The 25,650-nt window shown below is 41.5% G+C and overlaps 1 protein-coding gene across 7 annotated transcripts in view; it reads left to right on the top strand.

The window, feature by feature from the left end:
• LOC115128564 (thyroid hormone receptor beta) overlaps positions 1-19,569 on the top strand; it is a 166,979-nt gene extending 147,410 nt beyond the window's left edge. For 5 of the 7 annotated variants that reach the window (XM_029658494.2, XM_065017809.1, XM_029658495.2 and 2 more), the window contains 7 exons: positions 248-348; positions 527-674; positions 2,159-2,364; positions 5,085-5,111; positions 8,219-8,365; positions 9,081-9,339; positions 13,763-19,569. In XM_029658494.2, the coding sequence (XP_029514354.1) occupies positions 248-348; positions 527-674; positions 2,159-2,364; positions 5,085-5,111; positions 8,219-8,365; positions 9,081-9,339; positions 13,763-14,004 (1,130 nt within the window). In that variant the 3' untranslated portion in view covers positions 14,005-19,569. The remainder of the gene's footprint in view (positions 1-247; positions 349-526; positions 675-2,158; positions 2,365-5,084; positions 5,112-8,218; positions 8,366-9,080; positions 9,340-13,762) is intronic. The other 2 variants (XM_029658496.2, XM_065017807.1) reach the window with 1 other exon arrangement.
• The last annotated feature ends 6,081 nt before the right edge of the window (positions 19,570-25,650 follow it).

The raw sequence follows: 25,650 nt of genomic DNA, 5'->3' as shown, positions 1-25,650 counted from the left end.
GGTTAGAGCATTGGGCCAGTGACCGAAAGGTTGCTGGATCGAATCCCTGGGGCTGACAAGGTAAAAATCTGTCGTTCTACACCTGAGCGAGGCAGTTAACCCACTGTTCCCTGCGCCCCGAAGACGTGAATATTGATTTTGGCACTCCTCTGATTCAGAGGGGTTGGGTTAAATGTGGAGACACATTTCAGTTGTACAACTTTCCCTATATGATGTGTTTACGTTTGATTTCTTTCTGTCTTGTTAGGGTACATCCCCAGTTACCTGGACAAGGACGAGTTATGTGTAGTATGTGGGGATAAAGCTACAGGATATCACTATCGCTGTATCACCTGTGAAGGATGCAAGGTAATACCAACACTGGACATATGTATTAGTAACAGATGTAATAATACCAACACTTAACTCTCTGACATGGTTTCAGCAGTATCCATCAAAAAGGAAAAATTCAATGAAATATCATTTTTTACATCATTGTGTTCCGGAAATTCCCTTTCAAACATTTCATTTATCTTTTTTCCCAAAGGGTTTCTTCCGGCGGACGATCCAGAAGAACCTGAACCCGACGTACGCTTGTAAGTACGAGGCAAAGTGCGTCATCGATAAGGTGACCAGGAACCAGTGCCAGGAATGCCGCTTCAAGAAGTGCATCGCTGTCGGCATGGCAACAGACTGTAAGTAGTATTCTGCTTAGTTTAGTTCCCCAGAATACCTTTAGAGAGACTGTTCCTTCTTCTAGAGTGAGATGTATAATACAATTATAATAATGTAGCGTTCATATTTAATTGAGAGGACATTCACTACCACCACTATGGCAGCTGGGGAAAAAACGGATTTAACAAATGAACTAACTAGCACTAGTTCTGATTGCTCTAAAAATGTGTCTCAATAAATATGCTCCAATCTACCTGAGAGATCTGTTAACTGAACTTGATAATCACGCTTGGCCTGCGAGGTGGCTCATCACGGAGAGCTGCTTAACCTACCTATTTCAGAGTACAGAGATGAGGAGAACTAATGTCCTGACTCCTCATAACAGGAATAGACTGCCTCATTCATTACTCTTTACAAATACTCTTCTTCATTCTTGTTTTATTGTGCAATTTCTATCATGCTTTCTCTGTTTTTACTTCTGTTATCAGATTTGTATTATTATTTATCTATTGACAGATCATGTTTTTAATGATGGATGCTATCTTTGTGCGCTTGATCCCCTCCCTCTCAATCCCCTCGCTGTACGTGACTCCTTGCTTCCTTCTTTGACCCTCTCTCGCCCTACCACTTCACCCTTCCCCCTAATCCCTAACACCTCCTCCTCCACCCCCTCCCATCCTCTACACCTCCACCACTCCCTCCCATCCTCTACACCTCCACCACTCCCTCCCATCCTCTACACCTCCACCACTCCCTCCCATCCTCTACACCTCCACCACTCCCTCCCATCCTCTACACCTCCACCACTCCCTCCCATCCTCTACACCTCCACCACTCCCTCCCATCCTCTACACCTCCACCACTCCCTCCCATCCTCTACACCTCCACCACTCTCTCCCATCCTCTACACCTCCACCACTCCCTCCCATCGCTACACCTCCACCACTCCCTCCCATCCTCTACACCTCCACCACTCCCTCCCATCCTCTACACCTCCACCACTCCCTCCCATCCTCTACACCTCCACCACTCCCTCCCATCCTCTACACCTCCACCACTCCCTCCCATCCTCTACACCTCCACCACTCCCTCCCATCCTCTACACCTCCACCCCTCCCTCCCTCCCATCCTCTACACCTCCACCTCTCCCTCCCATCCTCTACACCTCCACCACTCCCTCCCATCCTCTACACCTCCACCACTCCCTCCCATCCTCTACACCTCCACCACTCCCTCCCATCCTCTACACCTCCACCACTCCCTCCCATCTTCTACACTCCCTCCCATCCTCCACCTCCCATCTCCCATCCTCTACACCTCCACATCTCCCTCCCATCCTCTACACCTCCACCACTCCCTCCCATCCTCTACACCTCCACCACTCCCTCCCATCCTCTACACCTCCACCACTCCCTCCCATCTTCTACACCTCCACCACTCCCTCCCATCCTCTACACCTCCACCTCTCCCTCCCATCCTCTACACCTCCACCACTCCCTCCCAGTGGTGCTGGACGACAGCAAGCGGCTCGCCAAGCGGAAGTTGATCGAGGAGAACCGTGAGCGGCGGCGGAAGGATGAGCTCCAGAAAACGGTGTGGGACCGGCCTGAGCCGTCCCAGGAGGAGTGGGACCTGATTCGCATGGTCACCGAGGCCCACATGTCAACTAACGCCCAGGGCAACCACTGGAAACAGAAACGCAAGTTCTTGGTGAGACGTCTCCTCCGTGGCTGACAGCGTCTAACCAACCATGTCTGTTCTGTGAAACATTCCCAGTTCCCACAATCCCTCTCTTGTCCCCTTCCCTACCTCCCATCCCATCCCCAACCCACCACTGTTCCCAACGTTAATATGTCCATGTTTTTTGTATCTCCTTGTAGAATGGGGAGAATTAGCTGGACGCTGGAGAAAGTGTGTTCCTCAACGCAGCAGACATTAACTTAAAACGGAACAATCCATTCCTCTTGTTTTCTTCTTTCTCTCCCCTTTAAAGCAGTGTTCTTTAATAATCTAAACAAATACTAAAAATGAATAACTGTTTCTTTCTATCTCTCTCGCTTCCTCTCTCTTTCTCTCTCTTCCTCTCTCTCACTGTGTGTTGAGCAGTACTACTTTTATAATTTCCCTCCTCACATTTTAACCAAATTATTTTATTTTCCATAAAGTCTAATCGTCCTCTGCAGATTGAAGTCTGTCTCAGTTTCTTTGACTCTATCCTGGAGTTTCCATGTAGAGATTACACAAGGCCTGGACTATAGACTGTTGAGTAGGCCACATATACAGTATAGAAGTATAGAATTGTCATTTATTTTAGGTATTTATTTTGGATTAGTAATAGTTCAAGATTTAGCTAAACAACACATTTTCATGTGTAGTCCCTGTGCAGACTGTATTAATATGTGGTATTATATTAGTATTATAGTATTACATTATACTATATTATCGTAATGTACAGTACCAGTCAAAAGTTTGGACACACCTACTCATTCAAGCATTTTTCTTTATTTTTGCTATTTTCTACATCAAAACTATGAAATAACACATATGGAATCATGTAGTAACAAAAAAGGGTTAAACAAATCTAAATATATTTTGGATTTTAGAATCTTCAAAGTAGCCACCCTTTGCCTTGATGACAACTTTGCACACTCTTGGCATTCTCTCAACCAGCTTCATCTGGAATGCTTTTCCAACAGTCCTGAAGGGCTTCCCACATATGCTGAGCACTTGTTGGCTGTTTTTCCTTCACTCTGTCGTCCAACTCATCCCAAACCATCTCAATTGGGTTGAGGTCGGGTGATTGTGGAGAATGAATAACTTGATCCCCTCCAGGTCATCTGATGCAGCACTCCAACACTCTACCTGGCCAAATAGCCCTTACACAGCCTGGAGGTGTGTTTTGGGTCATTGACCTGTTGAAAAACAAATGATAGTCCCACTAAGCGCAAACAGATGGGATGATGTATCACTGCAGAATGATGTGGTAGCCATGCTGGTTAAGTGTGCCTTGAATTCTAAATAAATCACAGACAGTGTCACCAGTAAAGCACCATCACACCTCCTCCTCCATGCTTCACGGTGGGAACCACACATGCGGAGATCATCCGTTCACCTACTCTGCGTCTCACAAAGACACGGCGGTTAGAATCCAAAATCTCAAATTTTAACTCATCAGACCAAAGGACAGATTTCCACCGGTCTAATGTCCATTGCTCGTGTTTCTTGGCCCAAGCAAGTCTCTTCTTCTTATTCATGTCCTTTAGTAGTGGTTTCTTTGCAGCAATTCAACCATGAAGGCCTGATTCACGCAGTCTCCTCTGAACAGTTGATGTTGAGCTGTGTTTGTTACTTGAACTCTGTGAAGAATTTATTTGGGCTGCAGTCTGAGGTGCAGTTATTCTAATGAACTTATCCTCTGCAGCAGAGGTAACTTGGGGTCTTCCTTTCCTGTGGCGGTCCTCATGAGAGCCAGTTTCATCATAGCGCTTGATGGTTTTTACGACTGCACTTGAAGAAACTTTCAAAGTTCTTGAAATTTTCCAGATTGACTGACCTTCATGTCTTAAAGTAATGATGGACTTACGTTACTCTTTGCTTATTTGAGCTGTTTTTGCCATAATATGGACTTGGTCTTTTACCAAATAGGGCTATCTTCTATATACCACCCCTACCTTGTCACAACACAACTGATTGGCTCAAACACATTAAGAAGGAAAGCAATTCCACAAATTAACTTTTAACAAGGCACACCTGTTAATTGAAATGCATTCCAGGTAACTACCTCATGAAGCTGGTTGAGAGAATGCCAAGCGTGTGCAAAGCTGAAATTAAGGCAAGGGATGGCTACTTTGAAGAATCTCAAATATAAATATATTTTGATTTGTTTAACACTTTTTTTGGTTGCTACATGAATACATATGTGTTATTTCATAGTTTTGATGTCTTCGCTACTATTCTCCAATGTAGAAAATAGTAAAAATAAAGAAAAACCCTTGAATGAGTAGGTGTTTCCAAACTTTTGAAGGGTACTGTATATCAGCTTTGATTAACTCATTTGTGAGTCTTGACTTACAACAGTATAATTTGTAACCCCCACCCCCCCAAACAAAAAAGTTTACAAAAATGTTTTACCTGAATACCTATAATTAAATATATGTTTATAAGTATAACATAAATGCTTCAGCCTGAGCCTAAATCTTGTCATGGAAACTCCACTTTGCATTTTGTGTACTACTCACCTGTTGTCTCTCTCTGCACTTACTTTTCTGTCATCTACCTGTCCTCAGTTTAAACGTGTTCTTTTTTTTAGTTGGCTTGACACGGGTTCCTCATTGAAACGTTCTTCACAATCTCTGTTGATTGTCCAACAGGTCGAGGAAGCAATGCTACTTAATGAAATAACATGTAATTTATTCTATACTTCTGACCAGAGTGCAGTGGGGGTGAAGGAAACCAAGGTAAGAATTAGTAGACAAAAAATAATACTGAGTTTAAATACTATCAAAACACTTCTCAAATCGCAACTGCTATAGCTAGCTATTATATTATAGGCGAGTGTTAAAATACAGTGGTTCATTCAAATTGGGGTAAAAAAAAAAGAACATGCACCATATTGATCATTTTTATTAGCCTTCTGTTACATATTAATTTGAGAAATGTAATACAAAATGTGCAAAATAGTAAAAACAAGATTTTTAAACTGATTTTCAAAACCTTTAAATGTAATCTAGAGACATATTTCACCATCAATGTCCGGCTCTGACCCATGGACAAGTTTCCCTGTATTCACAGACCAAGCTTCTCGCACATGTGGCTGCGTTTACACAGGCAGCCAAATTCTGCAATTTATTTCACGAATTGGTCTTTTGACCAGTCAGATCAATTAACATTTGAGCTGCCTGTGCCGTACACACTTTGGCTGATTTGGACATGTAACTGTGTAACCTTTGTGGCAGGAGGGATTAGGCTGAGGACCTTGTCCACTGTATACCATATTGTAGCAACCTTAACTCAACACTTTAACCTCTTGGCGTAACGGTTAAGGTATTGGCTTGACAGTTGGTGGACCTCGGTTCGAGTCCCGGTTGGGCCTACCCCCCGAATTCGCTACTATAGTATGTCCTTGATTTAAAGCGAGAAGAATTGGTTTCGTCCAATTCATTTGACTTCCAGGAAGAACAATTATCTATGTCTTTAATGTAGATTATCTTATCAGATGTTTTTTTCAATACATGTAAATACATACAGTGGATTACCAATAAAGAGTCAGTTACCAAAACAATTATGTCAATACCAAAATGAACCAAATTGTTTCGGTTTTTGACGTTATTATAGCTACTGTATATTTTTGTCCCAAATACATACAATTTGTTGTATATTATATGTTTGGTATTGACACATCATGTGGCTATGATGGAGAGGAATGCAATCCCATTTCCTGATTATAAGGATGTGGCTTAAGTCACATTCATTCTACAGTCTTTTAATGTGTGTTTCGGTAGTGACATACAAAGTGGGGAAATCATTTTTTAGAGAAAGATTTTTTACAATAAAGTAGCAGTATCTTTCAATTGAATAATAAAACAAATCAATATGTTCTATTGAAATAATAGTGTGAAAAAGATTTTAAAAATAATGAAGCACTTTGTTTTCAAACATACATTTTAGGAGCCAGGGTGGGGACAGCCACCCCCCACTAGAAATGAGTATATCAACAAAGATGTTGTACTATATTAATTTAACAATATGTGTGTTATTGCCTTGGCATGAATTAGAATAGATCATGATGTTAATAAGTGTCCTACATTTGGAGACTTATCTGTTTTTTAAAATAGTTTTTCTGACTGGGGACAGCAATTTGAACCACTTCTGTTGAATGATCAATATACACTACATTGCTAGAAGTATGTGGACACCCTTCAAATGAGTGGATTTGGCTATTTCAGCTAGACCCGTTGCTGACAGGTGTATAAAATAGAGCACACCGCAATGCAATCTCCATAGACAAACATTGGCACTTGAATGGCCATACTGAAGAGCTCAGTGACTTTCAACGTGGCATCGTCATAGGATGCCACCTTTCCAACAAGTCAGTTCGTCAAACTTCTACCCTGCTAGAGCTGCCCCGGTCAACTGTAAGTGCTGTTATTGTGAAGTAGAAACGTCAAGGAGCAACAATGGCTCAGCCACGAAGTGGTAGGCCACACAAGCTCACAGAACAGGACCGCCGAGTGCTGACGAGGTCACTCACTACGAGTTCCAAACTGCTTCTGGAAGCAACGTCAGCACAAGAACTGTTCTTTGGGAGACAGGCCTAATCGCCCAACATCAGTGCCAGACCTCACTAATGCTCTTGTGGCTGAATGGAAGCATGTCCCCGCAGCAATGTTCCAACATCTAATGAAAAGCCTTCCCAGAAGAGTGTAGGCTGTTATAACAGCAAAGGAGGGGGACCAACTCCATATTAATGCCCTTGGTTTTGGAATGGGATGTTCTATGAGCAGGTGTCCACATACCTTTTGCCGTGTAGTCTAGCTTTAAGTGCATAAAGTATGTAGATAGTTCTCTGCTAGCTGTGACAGTTGAAAGGCATACAGGGGAGAAGGACTCTTAAAGGGATATTATTATTATTAATAATGAGTGTTTTATTATTTCATCAATATTTATATTGATTTACAACCAAACCAACAGAAGCTGGGGGGTGCTGTACACAGTGCTTTGTCCTCTGCTACTCAACTCAACTCAATCTGGGCTCTTTGCTTATGCGCTCCCTCTACTCTATCACTCTTATGTCACTTCTGGTCAGAAGGAAAGTAGTTCAATATGTTATAAAAATAATAATACTGTATCAGTGGATAACCCTAGTCAAAGACACTGCCAACTGAGGATGAGAAAATGAATGGCTTGCACTTTGCACTTGCTTGAGAATCCCCTCCTGTTTAAGTTTCCCTCAAACTTTCCTGAGAATCCCCTCCTGTTTAAGTTTCCCTCAAACTTTCCTGAGAATCCCCTCCTGTTTAAGTTTCCCTCAAACTTTCCTGAGAATCCCCTCCTGTTTAAGTTTCCCTCAAACTTTCCTGAGAATCCCCTCCTGTTTAAGTTTCCCTCAAACTTTCCTGAGAATCCCCTCCTGTTTAAGTTTCCCTCAAACTTTCCTGAGAATCCCCTCCTGCTTAAGTTTCCCTCAAACTTTCCTGAGAATCCCCTCCTGTTTAAGTTTCCCTCAAACTTTCCTCCTTTTCCCTCCTGAACAACGGTCACAGTGGAAACGCTGTCCACTTTGTTTTCATGTCGTGCTGTTTTACTCGTTGACCTGTCATGCCTAGAGGAGAAAGAGGAGACCGTGTTGTGTTTTCTGATCTTTCTAGCTGCATCTGAATTGAACCCTCCTCCCTAGATAGCACACTACTTTTAACCAGTGCCCTATGCTCGAAAGTACTGCACTATATAGGGTGCACCCTATTTCAGTTGCACCCTGTGTCTTAAAGTCTTTTAGTAGTCTGTCCCTGTTGGACATCCTTACATGCACTGAGCCGTGTCCTCCCTCCACCTCTTGTCGTTTCAGCCTGAGGACATTGGCCAAGCACCGGTCATAAATGCACCTGAAGGGAGCAAAGTGGACATTGAAGCCTTCAGTCAGTTTACAAAAATTATCACCCCCGCCATTACCCGAGTGGTGGACTTTGCCAAAAAGCTGCCTATGTTCTGTGAGGTACGTAAGCAAAGCTATTTCCTTTATTGAAACTCAAATGTAAAATGTAAATATTATCCATGTTTATTGGGGATGTATGTTTTATATTTGTGTTCTCTTTTCTTATGATTGATCGCCTGCTTATCATAGAGAATGTCAATAAATATATTGGTTCTAAAACACTATAACTTAAATGGAAACAAACTCAAGTTTAAAACTCAACATAAGCAATTTTACTCAAATAGAAACTAAAATGAGAGAACATTTTAAATGTAAAATTATTTCACTATTTAGTTTATAGTTAAATAGAAATTGTGTCAATTATGTTTTGGCTTAGTGCTATATTTCTACTTGTCTTTCATATTAAAAAATGATGAAATACCTTAAAAACTCACTAATACTAAAACTGAAATAGAAATGGTCTCAACATGTAAACTAAACTAAATCAACATTATTAATAATATTTTAAACTAAACTGAAATTCAAATTAATTTCAAAAATAGCAAAGGAAAAAAGCATTTAGTATGGGATGTACAGAGTTCAGTTTGTTATAAATGCTAACACTACTAATATATGTCAACATAAATGTTCTAATATCATTTCTGGACTTTTGACCTCTCCTGCACATGCTCCTTTTAATTCTTACAATCACATCAGTCGTTCATCATTCGTGTGCAAATAAATCAATAAAAAATCAATAACAATGTTTGCTTTCTGTGTTTGTCTCTCCTCCCAGCTGCCTTGTGAAGACCAGATTATCCTATTGAAAGGCTGCTGCATGGAGATCATGTCTTTACGGGCGGCTGTTCGCTACGACCCCGAGAGCGAGACGCTGACACTTAACGGGGAGATGGCCGTGACCCGCGGCCAGCTGAAGAACGGAGGCCTGGGTGTAGTGTCGGATGCCATCTTTGATTTGGGCGTGTCGCTGTCGTCGTTCCACCTGGACGACTCTGAGGTCGCTCTGCTACAGGCCGTCATCCTCCTGTCCTCCGGTGAGAGAAAGATACATGCTTGCCGACCCACACACACACCTGTTGCGTTACCACACACACACCTGTTGCGTTACCACACACACACCTGTTGCGTTACCACACACACACCTGTTGGGTTACCACACACACACCTGTTCCGTTACCACACACACACACCTGTTGGGTTACCACACACACACCTGTTGCGTTACCACACACACACCTGTTGCGTTACCACACACACACCTGTTGCGTTACCACACACACACACCTGTTGGGTTACCACACACACACCTGTTGCGTTACCACACACACACCTGTTGCGTTACCACACACACACCTGTTGCGTTACCACACACACACCTGTTGCGTTACCACACACACACCTGTTCCGTTACCACACACACACACCTGTTGGGTTACCACACACACACCTGTTGCGTTACCACACACACACCTGTTGCGTTACCACACACACACCTGTTGCGTTACCACACACACATCTGTTGCGTTACCACACTACCAGACATCCGGCCCCTTGTTTTCGCTAGACGCAGGCTTATGGGTTTTGTCACCTTCCAAAAGCGTTTTAAAGGGCAAGGGGGTCATGGCCATTGAAACTGAGGGGCCACAGTCCAGCAGCAGTTTTACCCACTTGTAAGCTGACAATATAGAAGATATCTATTTTTTTACGGATAGTTATTTCAAAGATATCCTTTAAAAGGTGCCCCTTTAAAAAAAACTGGGTGAATTTGAACGTAACTATTAGAGTCTTCCAAAACTTTCAAACGAGTATTCTTTAATATTCTATATCGTGTTGTTGTTCATTTTAATTTGGTATGACCTGCCATTTCAATGTTGAACAAGTTGGCATGATGACAAGTACATTAAAAGTAGATTAGGTAGGAAGTAGAATACATTGTAGGTGAGACAGAAAGAGAGCGGCAGGCCCCTGAGTTCAAACAGATAGAGGATTGGTCGAACAACACGCCATATTAACCCCTGTCCCGTGTGTATGTAATTCTAGACATTTTTACATTAACGGTGTCCTGTCTCAGACTTGTCATTAAATGTGAAGACTGTTATTTTATCAAATCAATTCTCTATATGTAATTATTGTTACGTGATTAAACTAATCATGTAAAATTTAATTAACGAGGAAGTCGGGCACCACAGAAAATGTTCAGATTATAAAGTTATAATTTTCCGAATATAACTCTTCAGATATTTTAATATCTGATCGGTCTTTAATTAATGAATTATTACCTCATCAGTTCTCATTCCAAATGTCGTAAAATTATTGGCTATCTGCACGAACCTAGCCTTTACTATGAATCACCCATACACCAATTGCCTCAATTATTTATTTACTAACTAATTAAACAATTAAAGAATATACAATACATAATAACATTATACAGTAAATACCGCCCCTAGTGGACTAAACAAAAACAGTTTGGTTATAACACAATAGATTCAGAGAAAAGAGAAGGGGGGTTTGGAAGGAAGACTAAGGAACATGGGTATCTATCGGACCTGGGAAGCTATTCTCACATAAATACATATGCCACATATGCCAACGATCGTTCATTCGGAAAAGCAATGCATTGTATTTACGTGAAGCTGGCTTCGATAGTTGAGCTGATGATGTGAGGCTGGTTTGCCCAGTTGAGGTCGCCATTCCCGGGTCGTCGAGTGAGAGGTTCACGTGGTCTGAGAGGTTCATCTCAATCTGGAGATGCTTCCTCGTCAGTCAGTGTTTTCGTACTAGATTTGCACATATGTTCAGCTGCAGTCTGATATATGCTAGTTTAGTATGCACTTCTTTGTTAGGTGATCAATAGTTCAGATTTCATACCATTTCACGTGTGGAGCAAGCTCTCACGTTTCCTGGTCTGTAGATTTGAAATTAGAATTAGCCCTTTTAAACGTGAGGACAAGTCCTCAAGGAATTTGGAACTGAGTTGACTTTTCGTCACGGAGGCTTTTATTCAAAAGTGAAAAAGGGGTTGGTTCATCATTTCCAACCAATGTCTATTAATTTGGGCGTGGCTACTGACTTAGTTAAACTTTACAATGAAGGCCAATTCTCTCATTTTAAAGGTTAACATCATATTACATCATTTCGCAAATAGTTTAATCTTTACATTTTATACAAGAATTAGATGCAAGCCTCATAACTGAGGAACCTATATAAACAGAGTTTGAGTAATGTGGCTGTATTGTCTTTCATGAGGTCACAAACATGAAACAAAATGGACCGGGTCTTATCTGGCTTCTCCACCGACTGCTTACACATTCTCCAAAATAGGAATATTGTTAAATTCTCAAATTCTGAGATGTAGTAGAATTTGGCGGGAGAGTTCCTTTGTTCTACTGTGACCCTCTCTCTCCCATACAGCATGGTCAGGGAGACAAGTCTCTAAAAGGAAACTACGACTGGTTGTAAAGCAGTAAAAGTGCCCCTCCCCTTAACAAGAGAGGGGGGGTTGTTCACATCTCTGCTAGCCAATTCACTGAAAGGGCTAGTGTCATGACAACGGTATATCATGAAACTTAGATTACACATCTATGAACACACATGGATGTGCTTATAGATGTGTATTCTTTATGATATACACTTCAATTGTACACAATAAATGTATATGTATAATATATACAATTAGTGTACAAAACATTAGGAACACCTGCGCTTTCCATGAGATACTGTAGACTGAAAAGGTGAACCCAGTTGTAGGTTAAAGAAGGATTTTTAAGCCTTGAGACGATTGAAACATGCATTGTGCATGTGTGCCATTCAGAGGATGAATGGGCAAGACAAAATATTTACAGTGCATTCGGAAAGTATTCAGACTCTTGACTTTTTGCACATTTTGTTACGTTACAGCCTTATTCTAAAATGTATGAAAAAATGTTGTTGTTTTTTCATCAATCTACACACAATGCCCCATAATGTCAATGTGAAAACCGTTTTTTAGATTTTCTTTGCAAATGTATATTTTAAAAAATAAAACAGAAATACCTTATTTACATAAGTATTCACACCCTTTGCTATGAGACTCGAAATTGAGCTCAGGTGCATCCTGTTTCCATTGATCATCCTTGAGATGTTTCTACAACTTGATTGGAGTCCACCTGTGGTAAATTCAATTGAATGGACATGATTTGGAAAGGCACACACCTGTCTATATAAGGTCACACAGTTGACAGTGCATGTTAGAGCAAAAACCAAGCCATGAGGTCAAAGGAATTGTCCGTAGAGCTTCGAGACAGGATTGTGTCAAGGCACAGATATAAGGAAGGGTACCAAAAAAATTCAGCAGAATTGAAGGTCCCCAAAAACACAGTGGAACCACCAAGACAATACCTAGAGCAGGCCGCCCAGCCAAACTGAGCAATCGGGGGAGAAGGGCCTTGGTCAGGGAGGTGACCAAGAACCCGATGGTCAATCTGACAGAGCTCCAGAGTTCCTCTGTGGAGATGGGAGAACCTTCCAGAAGGACAACTATCTCTGCAGAGTTTGTCAAGAACTGCAACGCTGGTGGTTTTTTTAAGCTCAGCTCAACAGTTTCCCCTGTGTATCAAGAATGGTCCACCACCCAAAGGACATCCAACCAACTTGACACAACTGTGGGAAGCATTGGAGTCAACATGGGCCAGCATCTTTTGGATCGCTTGTCTCAACTTGTATAGTAGAGTCCATGCCCCGACGAATTGAGGCTGTTCTGGGGGAAAAAAGGGGAGCAACTGTGTAGTTCCTGTGCCAGCCTGTTTTCATGTGTGATTAACCACAGTCAGTCACACGTCAATACTGCTGTTAACTTCCACCAGAGGTCTGTTTAAACCCATTAGGCCAATCTTTCACGTAGTGATTATAAGGGATTACAGAGCCCACCCTAGGAAAGGAAACCATCTAATGATGAGACTACAATGGCCGTCCGGGGGTTTGACGTTCAAAATCAATAACTTTGTGCAGGGTCCACACATCTCCCTCCCTCCATCTCTAAGATGATGCCACTCTGTTCTGTGAAGCCATCGATCTCCTATTATATCCACATGCACAGATCGTCTGCATTGACTTTTAGAGTTGTGAAATCAATGGCAAACATGAGCCAATCTGGTATTTGTTCGAATAATTCTGTAGCATACTTACTCAAAACTCAATACTTGTATTAATCGGTTGTTCTGTAAATCTATCACACATGCAACCCCTGGAGTGACTTAGTAGTGCTAATGAAACAAGCCAGTGACCGATTACAGGTTATCCAATTAATACAAGTGTTGAGTTATAGTCTCTATCTCCAGTGAGATCGTGTTTGTAGATTTGGGTTGAATTAGTATAGAATTGTTCTATCTACGTGACAGTAGTAATATACAGTACAGTATGAAACTCATCCATATTCATCCTTTTCTCCTTTCTGTCTATCTCTCCCTCCCTCCCCAGATCGTCCGGGGCTGACCAGCGTGGAGCGTATTGAGCGCTGTCAGGAGGAGTTCCTTCTGGCCTTTGAACATTACATCAACTACCGCAAACACAAGGTGGCGCAATTCTGGCCTAAGCTGCTGATGAAGGTGACGGACCTGCGGATGATCGGGGCGTGCCACGCCTCCCGCTTCCTGCATATGAAGGTGGAGTGCCCCAACGAACTCTTCCCCCCACTTTTCCTGGAGGTTTTTGAGGATTGACGGACAGACGGGCCCACACACCCTGCCGAGGTGTGTGTCAGAGTGTGTGTGTGCGTGGGCGCCTGGCCGGGGCTACGACAGTGGGCCTCAGAGTGGCTCTAGGCGTCTTGGGACACGTTGGAACTCTCATTAGCACTACTGAGTCACTTCATTCCATACCTTAGGTGTAGCCTATAGCTTCTCAGCCTAGTTCTTATGGATGGAACCATCCCTTATGATGCGGGTACATGTGAATAGCATTTTCTTTTGGTTTTTATTTTGTAAATGTTTCACTTCTCAGTTACTTCTCTAGAAGTTTTTGTTGTGTTAATTGTACAGTCTAATTTCTGTCGTCGATGGTGCTCGTTCAGTCAGTCATACAAACCATGCAACGTGTAGTGTTTCATTTTAGTCCATTTTAATACCGAATGCTGACTCCACCAACACTGAGAAGGTCAGTGACAGACAGCAGAAGCCAGCTAACCAGCATTATTCCCTTCCATTTCGCATTCTCTTCCTACGATACTTCCCCAGTCAAGGGATGTGGAGTAGCTTTCATACAGGTGTCCTTCTGATGCTGGTGTTCTGTGAGAGCTACAGTTGAAGTCGGAAGTTTACATACACTTAGGTTGGAGTCATTAAAACTTGTTTTTCAACCACTCCACAAAGTTCTTGTTAACAAACTATAGTTTTGGCAAGTCGGTTAGGACTACTACTTTGTGCATGACACAAGTCATTTTTCCAGCAATTGTTTACAGACAGATTATTTCACTTATAATTCACTGTATCACAATTCCAGTGGGTCAGAAGTTTACATACACTATATTGACTGTGACTTTAAACAGCTTGGAAAATTCTAGAAAATTATGTCATGGCTTTAGAAGCTTCTGATAGGCTAATTGACATCATTTCAATTGGAGGTGTACCTGTGGATGTATATCAAGGCATACCTTTAAACTCAATGCCTCTTTGCTTGACATCATTGGAAAATCCAAAGATATCAGCCAAGCCCTCAGGAAAAAAATGGTGGACCTCCACAAGTCTGATTCATCCTTGGGAGCAATTTCCAAAAGCCTGAAAGTACCAGGTTCATTTGTACAAACAATAGTAGGCAAGTATAAACACCATGGGACCATGCAGCCATCATACCGCTCAGGAAGGACACACGTTCTGTCTCCTAGAGATGGACATACTTTGGTGCGAAAAGTGCAAATCAATCCCAGAAGAACAGCAAAGGACCTTGTGAAGATGCTGGAGGAAACAGGTACAAAAGTATCTATATCCACAGTAAACGAGTCCTATATCGACATAACCTGAAAGGCTGCTCAGCAAGGAAGCTGAAACCGGCATAAAAAATGGTGGTTTGCAACTGCACATGGGGACAAACATCATACTTTTTGGAGAAATGTCCTCTGGTCTGATGAATCAAAAATTGAACTGTTTGGCCGTAATTATCATTGTTATGTTTGGAGGAAAAAGGCAGAGGCTTGCAAGCTGAAGAACACCATCCCAACCTTGAAGCACAGGGGTGGCAGCATCATGTTGTGGGGGTGCTTTGCTGCAGGAGGGACTGGTGCACTTCACAAAATGGCATCATGAGGGAGGAAAATTATGTGGATATATTGAAGCAACATCTCAAGACATCAGTCAGGAAGTTCAAGCTTGGTCGCAAATGGGTCTTCCAAATGGACAATGACCCCAAGCATACATCCAAAGTTTTGGCAAAATGGCTTAAGGACAACAAAGTCAAGGTATTGAAGTGGCCATCACAAAGTCCTGACCTCAATCCTTTAGAAAATTTGTGGGCAGAACTGAAAAGGCATGTGCGAGCAAGGAGGCCTACAAACATGACTCAGTTACACAGCTCTGTCAGGAGGAATGGGACAAAATTCACCCAACTTATTGTGGGATGCGTGTGGAAGGCTACCCAAAATGTTTGACCCAAGTTAAAAAATGTCAAGGCAATGCTACCAAATACTAATTGAGAGTATGTAAACTTCTGACCCACTGGGAATGTGATGAAAGAAATAAAAGCTGAAATAAATCATTCTCTCTACTATTATTCTGACATTTCAGATTCTTAAAATAAAGTGGTGATCCTAACTGACTTAAGACAGGGAATTGTTACTAGGATTAAATGTCAGGAATTGTGAAAAACCGAGTTTAAATGTATTTGGCTAAGGTGTATGTATATTTACAACTTCAACTGTATATCTATACCTGCTCAGTGCTGCCATCCTGCAACATTCAAATACACTCTGACTGTACTCACATCCTTCACGCCATAGAAATAGAAATAGTAGAACAGGCATTCCCATTCAAGTAAATGTTCTGTAATGGGATGGGTGGACCTGCAGCTATTCTTATTCTAATTATATTTCTATGATTCCCACCACAAGCTCCCACATGAGTAGACCCGGTCACATTTCTAACAATGGAAAGGCACAACACTATACAACTCGTCCACAGAGAAACAGCTATCTAAAAGACGTCTTGTTTCTCCTCTTCTGTGTTAAACCTAAAAGATCAGGACAGATATAAAAGCACAATTTGACATGAAGTCAGCAAAAAGACTGAAGCCGTTCTATAACTATCTATTTTTTGAATGATGCTACTCATGCAGTGCCAAAAAAATAGCTAATTCATTCAACTGTATTGGATCGTTTCCCATGAACCAGGATACATGTTCTAACCTGACCTGATTGGCTATCAGTGACTTCTTTTCGAGCATTCTTCTAGAACATGCTTCCGGCTCTCATTCAAGCTGTAGAGTGTAGACTCGCATCATGAAACAGAACGTTATTGAAATAGTGTAGCTCCTGAGCTGCAGACGGACAGACCAGATGGACAGACCAGATGGACAGACCAGATGGACAGACCAGACAGACACTGTGAGCTGTGATGCAGGCAGAACCTCCTCCTGATGTCTCACAAGACCCCATGGGAACTATTGACTCATTGATGTTCATGCGTTATATTATATTCTCAACATGAGAGTTACTGTATGTGATGATGGTGATGATGCTCCCTCCTATAAGGACTGGTGGGTTCTATGATACTTGCTTATTGGCTGATTCATGCCTGTATGAATGACATGTGGGTGGAGTCTGGGGGTCAAACCCTTCCTATGTTGACCACAGAGGAGAGAATCGCTGCCACTCGGGGTGTAACGGTACACGTATGGAATCGGTACAGGGAGCACGGTTCGGTCCGCATATATTAAAACAATGAAACACTAAGCCGATAGGCAAGGCCGTGAACTGCATTGTATGCCTCGAGTAAATTGGAGCTGCAAAAAAACATTTCAGGTTTTTCCAATAAAACAACTAGAGCCTATGTGCACCCTGTAATCAACATATAAATCTTAAATCTCAAACAGGTAGTGTCCACTTTATATAAGCAAGCTAAAGTCGCCGTCGTCAATGAATTGGCAAGTGCATCCTGTACTGCGCTTACTACAGATGGATGGACCTCCAGTGCTACAGGCTATAACTTTACCCCGGAGTTCAACATGAGAAGTTCCCTGTTACAGACACGCTCCCTTTATGAGAGTCACACAAGTGTGCATCTTTTTCTCTTTGTAAGAAAACACTAAATACAATGTCTGAGCCATGTTTGCATATTGATTTCATGCGCATATTGCACTTTATTTTAGTGTTGTTGTTGATGAGTTAATCGCGTTTTCATTTAAGAAAATACAAAGTGTTTGTTATTCCTGATGGTGCTCTCATCAGGCGTTATATGACTCATGATCATATATGGATTCAGGAATACCAACACTTTGTATTTTATTAAATAAACAAATATTTACTACAAAAACTGTTGGCATTTCATTTTCCCGCTGTACCAAAACCGAACCGAATCGTGATCCCAAAACCACAATACCAACTGAACCATGGGTTTGGTAAACCATTACACCCCTAGCTGCCACGTGATTTTAATGAAAACAATAACAATAAATCAAAGATACAGAGAAAAAGGTACAGAGAAAGAGCTGACAGATTGAAAAACTCTTCAGCTATTGGTCAGTTTTCCTCTTTATTTTGGTTGTATTTTTCTTGGGGGGAAAAAATATGATATTGTGGTTTGTTTGCAACTGCAAAAAAATGCAGCTTTGTGTAGAAATACATGCATTACTATCCAAGCTTCAAACTACTCCTCAAAGCAGCTTGTGTTTTCTCTGTAAATGTGATGCCTTTCATAAAGCAATAGACTTTGCAGTGTTTGAATGACTAGGACCTCACAACTCACACAAACTGCACAGTTAATAATGCACAGACAATCATAGAGAAACAGACGGGAAATTGTAAACAGGAAGTGGCGCAGGGTCCAATTACTTCCTGGTTCACAAGTTGAACTGGGACACAGGCTAAGTCAGTGGCCCTAGAATGAGTCGTGACAATCAGCATATTTGATGCTATCCGTTTGAAAAAGGCAATGGCTGCACAGAATGAGTAGTTATTTGCGATGCAAAGTGATTTGTAGTCATCTGTAGTCAATCTCAAACATGCACTCTGCCGAATGTCACCTTATTCCACAAGATACTTCTTAAAGCGCCCGTGTGGTATTATCTCTCGTAAGAGTGGTCACTCTTAACTCTGTTACAAACCAATAACAACAAATGTTGCACCAATAGAAAAGAAGCTATTTTACAGTACTATAGAGGATAAAAGGATGTATATTTTCAGACTGCATAATTTTTTACAGATATTGTATGCATATTATGAAAATGATACTGTTTTACGTAAATAACGGGGAAAAACAATCTTTCCCTCAATTTCATTTGCAAACCACAACGACATACTGTTTTACATTTGTTTAGACATAACTATGTGAACTTCATGAACTATATGATTCATAGACAGATTGCAGTGTTAGTTTCACCTTGACAAAATATCAGTTGGTTAATGTATGGAACTCTATCAGTGGTGGCTGGTGGCATGTTAAATGGGGAAGACAGGCTCATAGAAATGGCTGGAACAAAATCAATGGAATAGTCTCAAACACATCAAACATCTGGTTTCAATGTTTTTGATACCATTCCATTTACTCATTATTCATCATTCATTATTATGAACTGTCCTCCCCTCACCAGCCTCCTTTGAACTCTATATATACTGTCAGGGGAAAAAACAATACATACTGCAAAATTGGGCTGGACAATTTGAATAAAGACGTTTTCTGACAGCATCACCAACATCAACCAAGCAAATCCACTCACTGTTAAAATAATAACCCATAATTATTTACTTGTGTTTTCATGTCTTATTGTCTAAGCAGATAAATACCAACAATTTGTTGTTCATGATGTAGTAAACATTTATCAATGCTATCTGGAATATTGGACAACAAGTCTTTGGAGAGAGTGAAATTATAGTGTGTGATGTAAGTGTAATTGAATGAGAATAAGTCTGAATATGACATGTTTTGGACAGAGTGCTTTGACTTGGGTGCCCTGGAAGAAAAGACAAGTTGCACAAAAAAATAGAGATAATAATTATGAATTTGGATTCTCATGATTATGACGATGTTTGCACTTAATGTGAATTGGATGTTGAGAATAAAGATGGTTTTGAGAAAATGTCATGAAGTGTTTTTATTCTTTGTAAAATATCACACGTTCCCAAAGGACAACCTCAAAATGTCATCACTCATGAAAGGAAACTAACAAAAATCACTAAGACAACCAAAACAAAAAGGGTTTCTGAAAGACAGCAAGCAACTAAAAAGGAGTTCTGAAAGACAGCAAGCAACTAAAAAGGGGTTCTGAAAGACAGCAAGCAACCAAAAAGGGATTTAGAAAAGAAACCCACCATGAGTGCCCACTAAATTTACCTCAGGGAAGACAAACTAACAGGGGAAAAACACCAATTTAGGATATGGAGTAAAACAAATATGGAGCAAAACAAATACAGGATAACACAAAACTCCAGCTTCTTCCTGGCTAACTAAAGTACAAGCGCTAACGTGAGGTGTAGCTTTCCCAACATCTCTCCAGCTGATGCACTGGGCCAGCAGATATTAAATACCTGCTGGACCAGCACAGGTGAAACACATCCTGACGAACGGGATGACTTGCCAGCGCAGGTGTAACACATACTGACCAATGAGGTGACTGCAATTCAGTGCGTACTTCAGCTAACACGCTAACCAACCTCGAAATAGACAGAAACCGAAACCCATAACACACACACACAATCCTTGTATTACGTTTTCGAAAGTCAGATCTATCATTTACTGATCATGATATTGTAGTGAAGATAATGTTGAATGATAATTCAGTTTATGAGTCAATGTGTCACACTCTGACCATTATTTGCGTTGTTTGTTTTTATGTTTTGTTTGGTCAGGGTGTGATATGAGTGGGCATTCTATGTTGTATGTCTAGTTTGTCTATTTCTATGTGTTTTGGCCTGATATGGTTCTAAATCAGTGGCAGGTGTTTGTCGTTGTCTCTGATTGGGAACCATATTTAGGTAGCCTGTTTTGTATTGTGGTTGGTGGGTTATCGTCTATGTTATATGTTAGCACAGTGTTTCTATAGCAGGCACGGTCGTCTTGTTTGTTTTAGTGTATTTCGTGTTTTTTTGAATCATGCATTCAAGCTGCGCTTTGGTCTCCTCAATACGACAATCGTGACACAATGTGATAATTGTGCAAACGCCCCACCATCCATGAAAGGGTCATAGCCCCTAAAAGCCTCTCTCTACAATTAAACTGAAGTGCTACAGGTGTGGGATCTTAATTTGATCCGTTTCTCACAGCAGGAATTATAATTAATGGGCATTTTTGTAGGGATTGATACATTTTTGGTTGGGCAAATCAAGTCTGACATTTTAAAGTGGAAATAACAAACTTTAGAAGCCTTTTTTAAATGTTGAATACACTAAAAGTTTGCATTTCCTGTTCTGCAGGACATTTCCTGCAACCACAGGGGATCAAATTAAGATCTTGCACCTGTACACATTGCCAAGGCCTTTTTTTTGCCCTTTTCAAAACCATCATTAATTCAGTGCTTTTCCTTGGTCAGTATTAAACTAAAGGTTGATTCAGACCAAGCCCAGATTTGATAGGGGTCATAACTTTCATCTCAGCCATTTCAAAAAGGTCAGAGGTCATTGAATGTTTCACATGGGAAAGTGTAGGTAATCCTAAAAATACAATTAGTACATGCAAATGACATATGTGAGTGCATGTATACTCTGTGCAATTGTGTGTAATATGATTTGTTTGCCCTCTCTGACATTTATTTTGGCTCTATTTAATCACTCTGCCTGGATATTTATGTTCATAGCAGTAATCCTCAGACAAACCAGAAGAGACTAACCCTCTTTTTTTTTATAGACTCGCTCCTATTGAATAACAGAATGGAGGCTGTTTTTGTCTATTTGAAATAAAACAATATAACCCAATTAGGTAAAGTGGAAAAGTGAATAACATGTGACTGTGGCACACAGAGAGAGAGGGAGATAGGGAGGGAGAGAGAGAGAAAAGGGGGGAGAGAGAGAAAGCTGCTGCTGTGTTTTCAAATGTCAGGGTTCAGTTAGTGGAATCACGGTGAACATTGGGATAAAGCTCTGTAGCACCATACCATTCCTGCTTTTAAATTCACACCAAAAATACCATATTTTTTTTATTTTAAAGATGACAGGACTTGAGCAACATGAATTACAAAGTCATTATGTTGAAGTAATATTAAATAAAGCAACATTTTGATCAGTGGTTCATCTTCTATAAAGGGACAGACACAGACAGCTACAGGATCAAAGATTCACCTTGTATCTGATGTGTCCATAAAAAAAACTCTTATGTCAACGGTTGGTTAAAAGAGCAACACTTCTCTCTGCTGGTTGAAGTTTGTACCAGGCCCAGGGATGATGGCGTCATTTTAGCATAATTAGTAAGCACGTTTCCATCCAAGTAAAGTCATACCATATAAAAAAAACAATGGTGGAAACAGGAAGGTTCGGTGTATTTGTACTTGTTCATGGTGGGATCTTTTTGTGTCTCGAAAATGGCTGTGGAAACGCCTTTACGTGAAAATATTGAAGTAATATAATACCGAGGAGTCACGAGATGATATGGTGTGTGGTCCTCCCACTACGACTCGGGAAAAAAAAAATATATATATATAAAAACAAGGACACGGGAAGCCATGCAGTTTATTTCAGGCTACAGATTAAATAAATGATGATGAACTTCAAAGGGTGGTGAAAGTACAAGGTGATGGGCTTGATGCTGCTTTCCATATCGAGGGTCTTATTCTAATGACATGATGATCGATGCTTCACTGCTGTTTGACAAATAGAACAATTCTTGTTCTTATCCATAACATTCTCATCATGCAGATTAGACCACCTGCACAGCCTACCCGCACTTTAACTGCAAACTGTTGGCTAGACCGAAGGTACAAAGACCAGAGTAGGCACATTTGCTAGTTAACGCAACAGTTTTTGTGACAATCAGTAGGGTTGAAAATGCTATGGAAAAACACACTGGCCTTTAGATTTGTATTTGGTACATGAAAGTTTACGCGAAAAAGTTCACTTTGTGTTCACAACATCATCACGCACGTATTTTTATTTGCAACAGGTTAATTTGGTAGAAACATACCACTGGTGGGGAAATGCGCATATTTATGTGGATTCTAGAATATTCATATGAAAATCTGTTGGATGGAGTCCTAGCTACAGTCAGTTATTAATTACATTAAATTCAGGAATTAGATTTTGTACTTGAATTGTTAAAAATGTAAGATTAAAAGCTAACTCTGCAAGTAAATTAAGTGTAAGAATTGCCATCAATAGATAAATGCAATACAAAGTGATTCCTTTTTATAACAATAACCAGGTTTCCATCCAACCTTTCTATGTGAGTAAAGTGGGCTACATGTCCAATAGAAGACTGGCCCGAGGGAAAGAGCAAATCTGTCAGTAAACTTTCCCAAATGACAACAAAACAAAATATGCTAGACACGGTGTGATCTTTTTTGTGTCAGTAAAATTCATTATACGAGAAATGACTGTGGAAACGCTATTAATGTGCAAATACTGATATAATAACTATCACGCGATGATGTATCGTCTTCCCACTACGATTTGGGGAAAGCAAGCAGTTTATTAGGCTACAGATTAAATAAATGATGAATTTCAAAGGGTGGTGAAGGTGAAAGGTGATCTTGATGCTTCTTTCCAATAAATATCGAGGATCTTATTCTGGTGATATGATGATCAACGCTTGACTGCCATTTGACAAATAAAAATACTAAATAATCTCATGTAGATTTTACCAGCACTGTCTGCGAGCTGTTGGCTAAAGTGTACGTGCCAATACCAGAGTGGGCACATTTGCTATATAACGTAACTTTGTGACAAAACCATCAGTAGAGATGAAAATGCGATGGAAACCAATTTGATATGTATGTTTTATCCTGGGACATGGGAATTTAACCGCAAAAGGGATTTTTATGTGCACTACCTCATCATGCACAGCCATTAATCTGCACAAAGTCAATTTGATAGAAACATCTCTGTTGGGAAAATGGGCATATTGTTTTATGCAGATTTTAGAATATAAGCATGAAAATCTGTTGCAAATTGGATGGAAACCTAGCTAATGGTATGAAAAGTTTTATACACTGCTCAAAAAAATAAAGGGAACACTTAAACAACACAATGTAACTCCAAGTCAATCACACTTCTGTGAAATCAAACTGTCCACTTAGGAAGCAACACTGATTGACAATACATTTCACATGCTGTTGTGCAAATGGAATAGACAACAGGTCCACTCTAGTGGTAGCATGAGACGGAGTCTACAACCCACACAAGTGGCTCAGGTAGTGCAGCTCATTCAGGATGGCACATCAATGCGAGCTGTGGCAAGAAGGTTTGCTGTGTCTGTCAGCGTAGTGTCCAGAGCATGGAGGCGCTACCAGGAGACAGGCCAGTACACCAGGAGATGTGGAGGAGGCCGTAGGAGGGCAACAACCCAGCAGCAGGACCGCTACCTCCGCCTTTGTGCAAGGAGGAGCAGGAGGAGCACTGCCAGAGCCCTGTAAAATGACCACAAATGTGTATGTGTCTGCTCAAACGGTCAAACAGACTCAATGAGGGTGGTATGAGGGACCGACGTCCACAGGTGGGGGTTGTGCTTACAGCCCAACACCGTGCAGGACGTTTGGCATTTGCCAGAGAACACCAAAATTGGCAAATTCGCCACTGGCGCCCTGTGCTCTTCACAGATGAAAACAGGTTCACACTGAGCTGTGTGACAGACGTGACAGAGTCTGGAGACGCAGTGGAGAACGTTCTACTGCCTGCAACATCCTCCATGACCGGTTTGGCGGTGGGTCAGTCATGGTGTGGGGTGGCATTTCTTTGGGGGGCCGCACAGCCCTCCATGTGCTCGCCAGAGGTAGCCTGACTGCCATTAGGTACCGAGATGAGATCCTCAGACCCCTTGTGAGACCATATGCTGGTGTGGTTGGCCCTGGGTTCCTCCTAATGCAAGACAATTCTAGACCTCATGTGGCTGGAGTGTGTCAGCAGTTCCTGCAAGAGGAAGGCATTGATGCTATGGACTGGCCCGCCCGTTCCCCAGACCTGAATCCAATTGAGCACATCTGGGACATCATTTCTCGCTCCATCCACCAACTTGCACCAGACTGTCCAGGTGTTGGCCAATGCTTTAGTCCAGGTCTGGGAGGAGATCCCTCAGGAGACCATCCGTCACCTCATCAGGACCATGCCCAGGCGTTGTAGGGAGGTCATACAGGCACGTGGAGGCCACACACACTACTGAGCCTCATTTTGACTTGTTTTAAGGACATTACAAAGTTGGATCAGCCTGTAGTGTGGTTTTCCACTTAAATTTTGAGTGTGACTCCAAATCCAGACCTCCATTGGTTGATAAATTTGATTTCCATTGTTGTCAGCACATTCAACTATGTAAGAATATAATAAGAACAGTGTCTCCTGACCCCTCCTGTCTCAGCCTCCAGTATTTATGCTGCAGTAGTTTATGTGTCGGGGGGCTAGGGTCAGTTTGTCTGGAGTACTTCTCCTGTCCTATTCGGTGTCCTGTGTGAATCTAAGTGTGCGTTTTCTAATTCTCTCCTTCTCTCTTTCTTTCTCTCTCTCGGAGGACCTGAGCCCTTAGGACCATGCCCCAGGACTACCTGACATGATGACTCCTTGCTGTCCCCAGTCCACCTGGCCGTGCTGTTGCTCCAGTTTCAACTGACCTGAGCCCTAGGACCATGCCCCAGGACTACCTGACATGATGACTCCTTGCTGTCCCCAGTCCACCTGGCCGTGCTGCTGCTCCAGTTTCAACTGACCTGAGCCCTAGGACCATGCCCCAGGACTACCTGACTTGATGACTCCTTGCTGTCCCCAGTCCACCTGACCATGCTGCTACTCCAGTTTCAACTGTTCTGCATTATTATTATACGACCATGCTGGTCATTTATGAACATTTGAACATCTTGGCCATGTTCTGTTATAATCTCCACCCGGCACAGCCAGAAGAGGACTAGCCACCCCACATAGCCTGGTTCCTCTCTAGGTTTCTTCCTAGGTTTTGGCCTTTCTAGGGAGTTTTTCCTAGCCACCGTGCTTCTACACCTGCATTGCTTGCTGTTTGGGGTTTTAGGCTGGGTTTCTG

Source organism: Oncorhynchus nerka, linkage group LG4 (genome assembly GCF_034236695.1).
Source record: "Oncorhynchus nerka isolate Pitt River linkage group LG4, Oner_Uvic_2.0, whole genome shotgun sequence".
Classification (NCBI taxonomy): domain Eukaryota; kingdom Metazoa; phylum Chordata; class Actinopteri; order Salmoniformes; family Salmonidae; genus Oncorhynchus; species Oncorhynchus nerka.
This window is presented reverse-complemented; position numbering and strand designations above follow the sequence as displayed.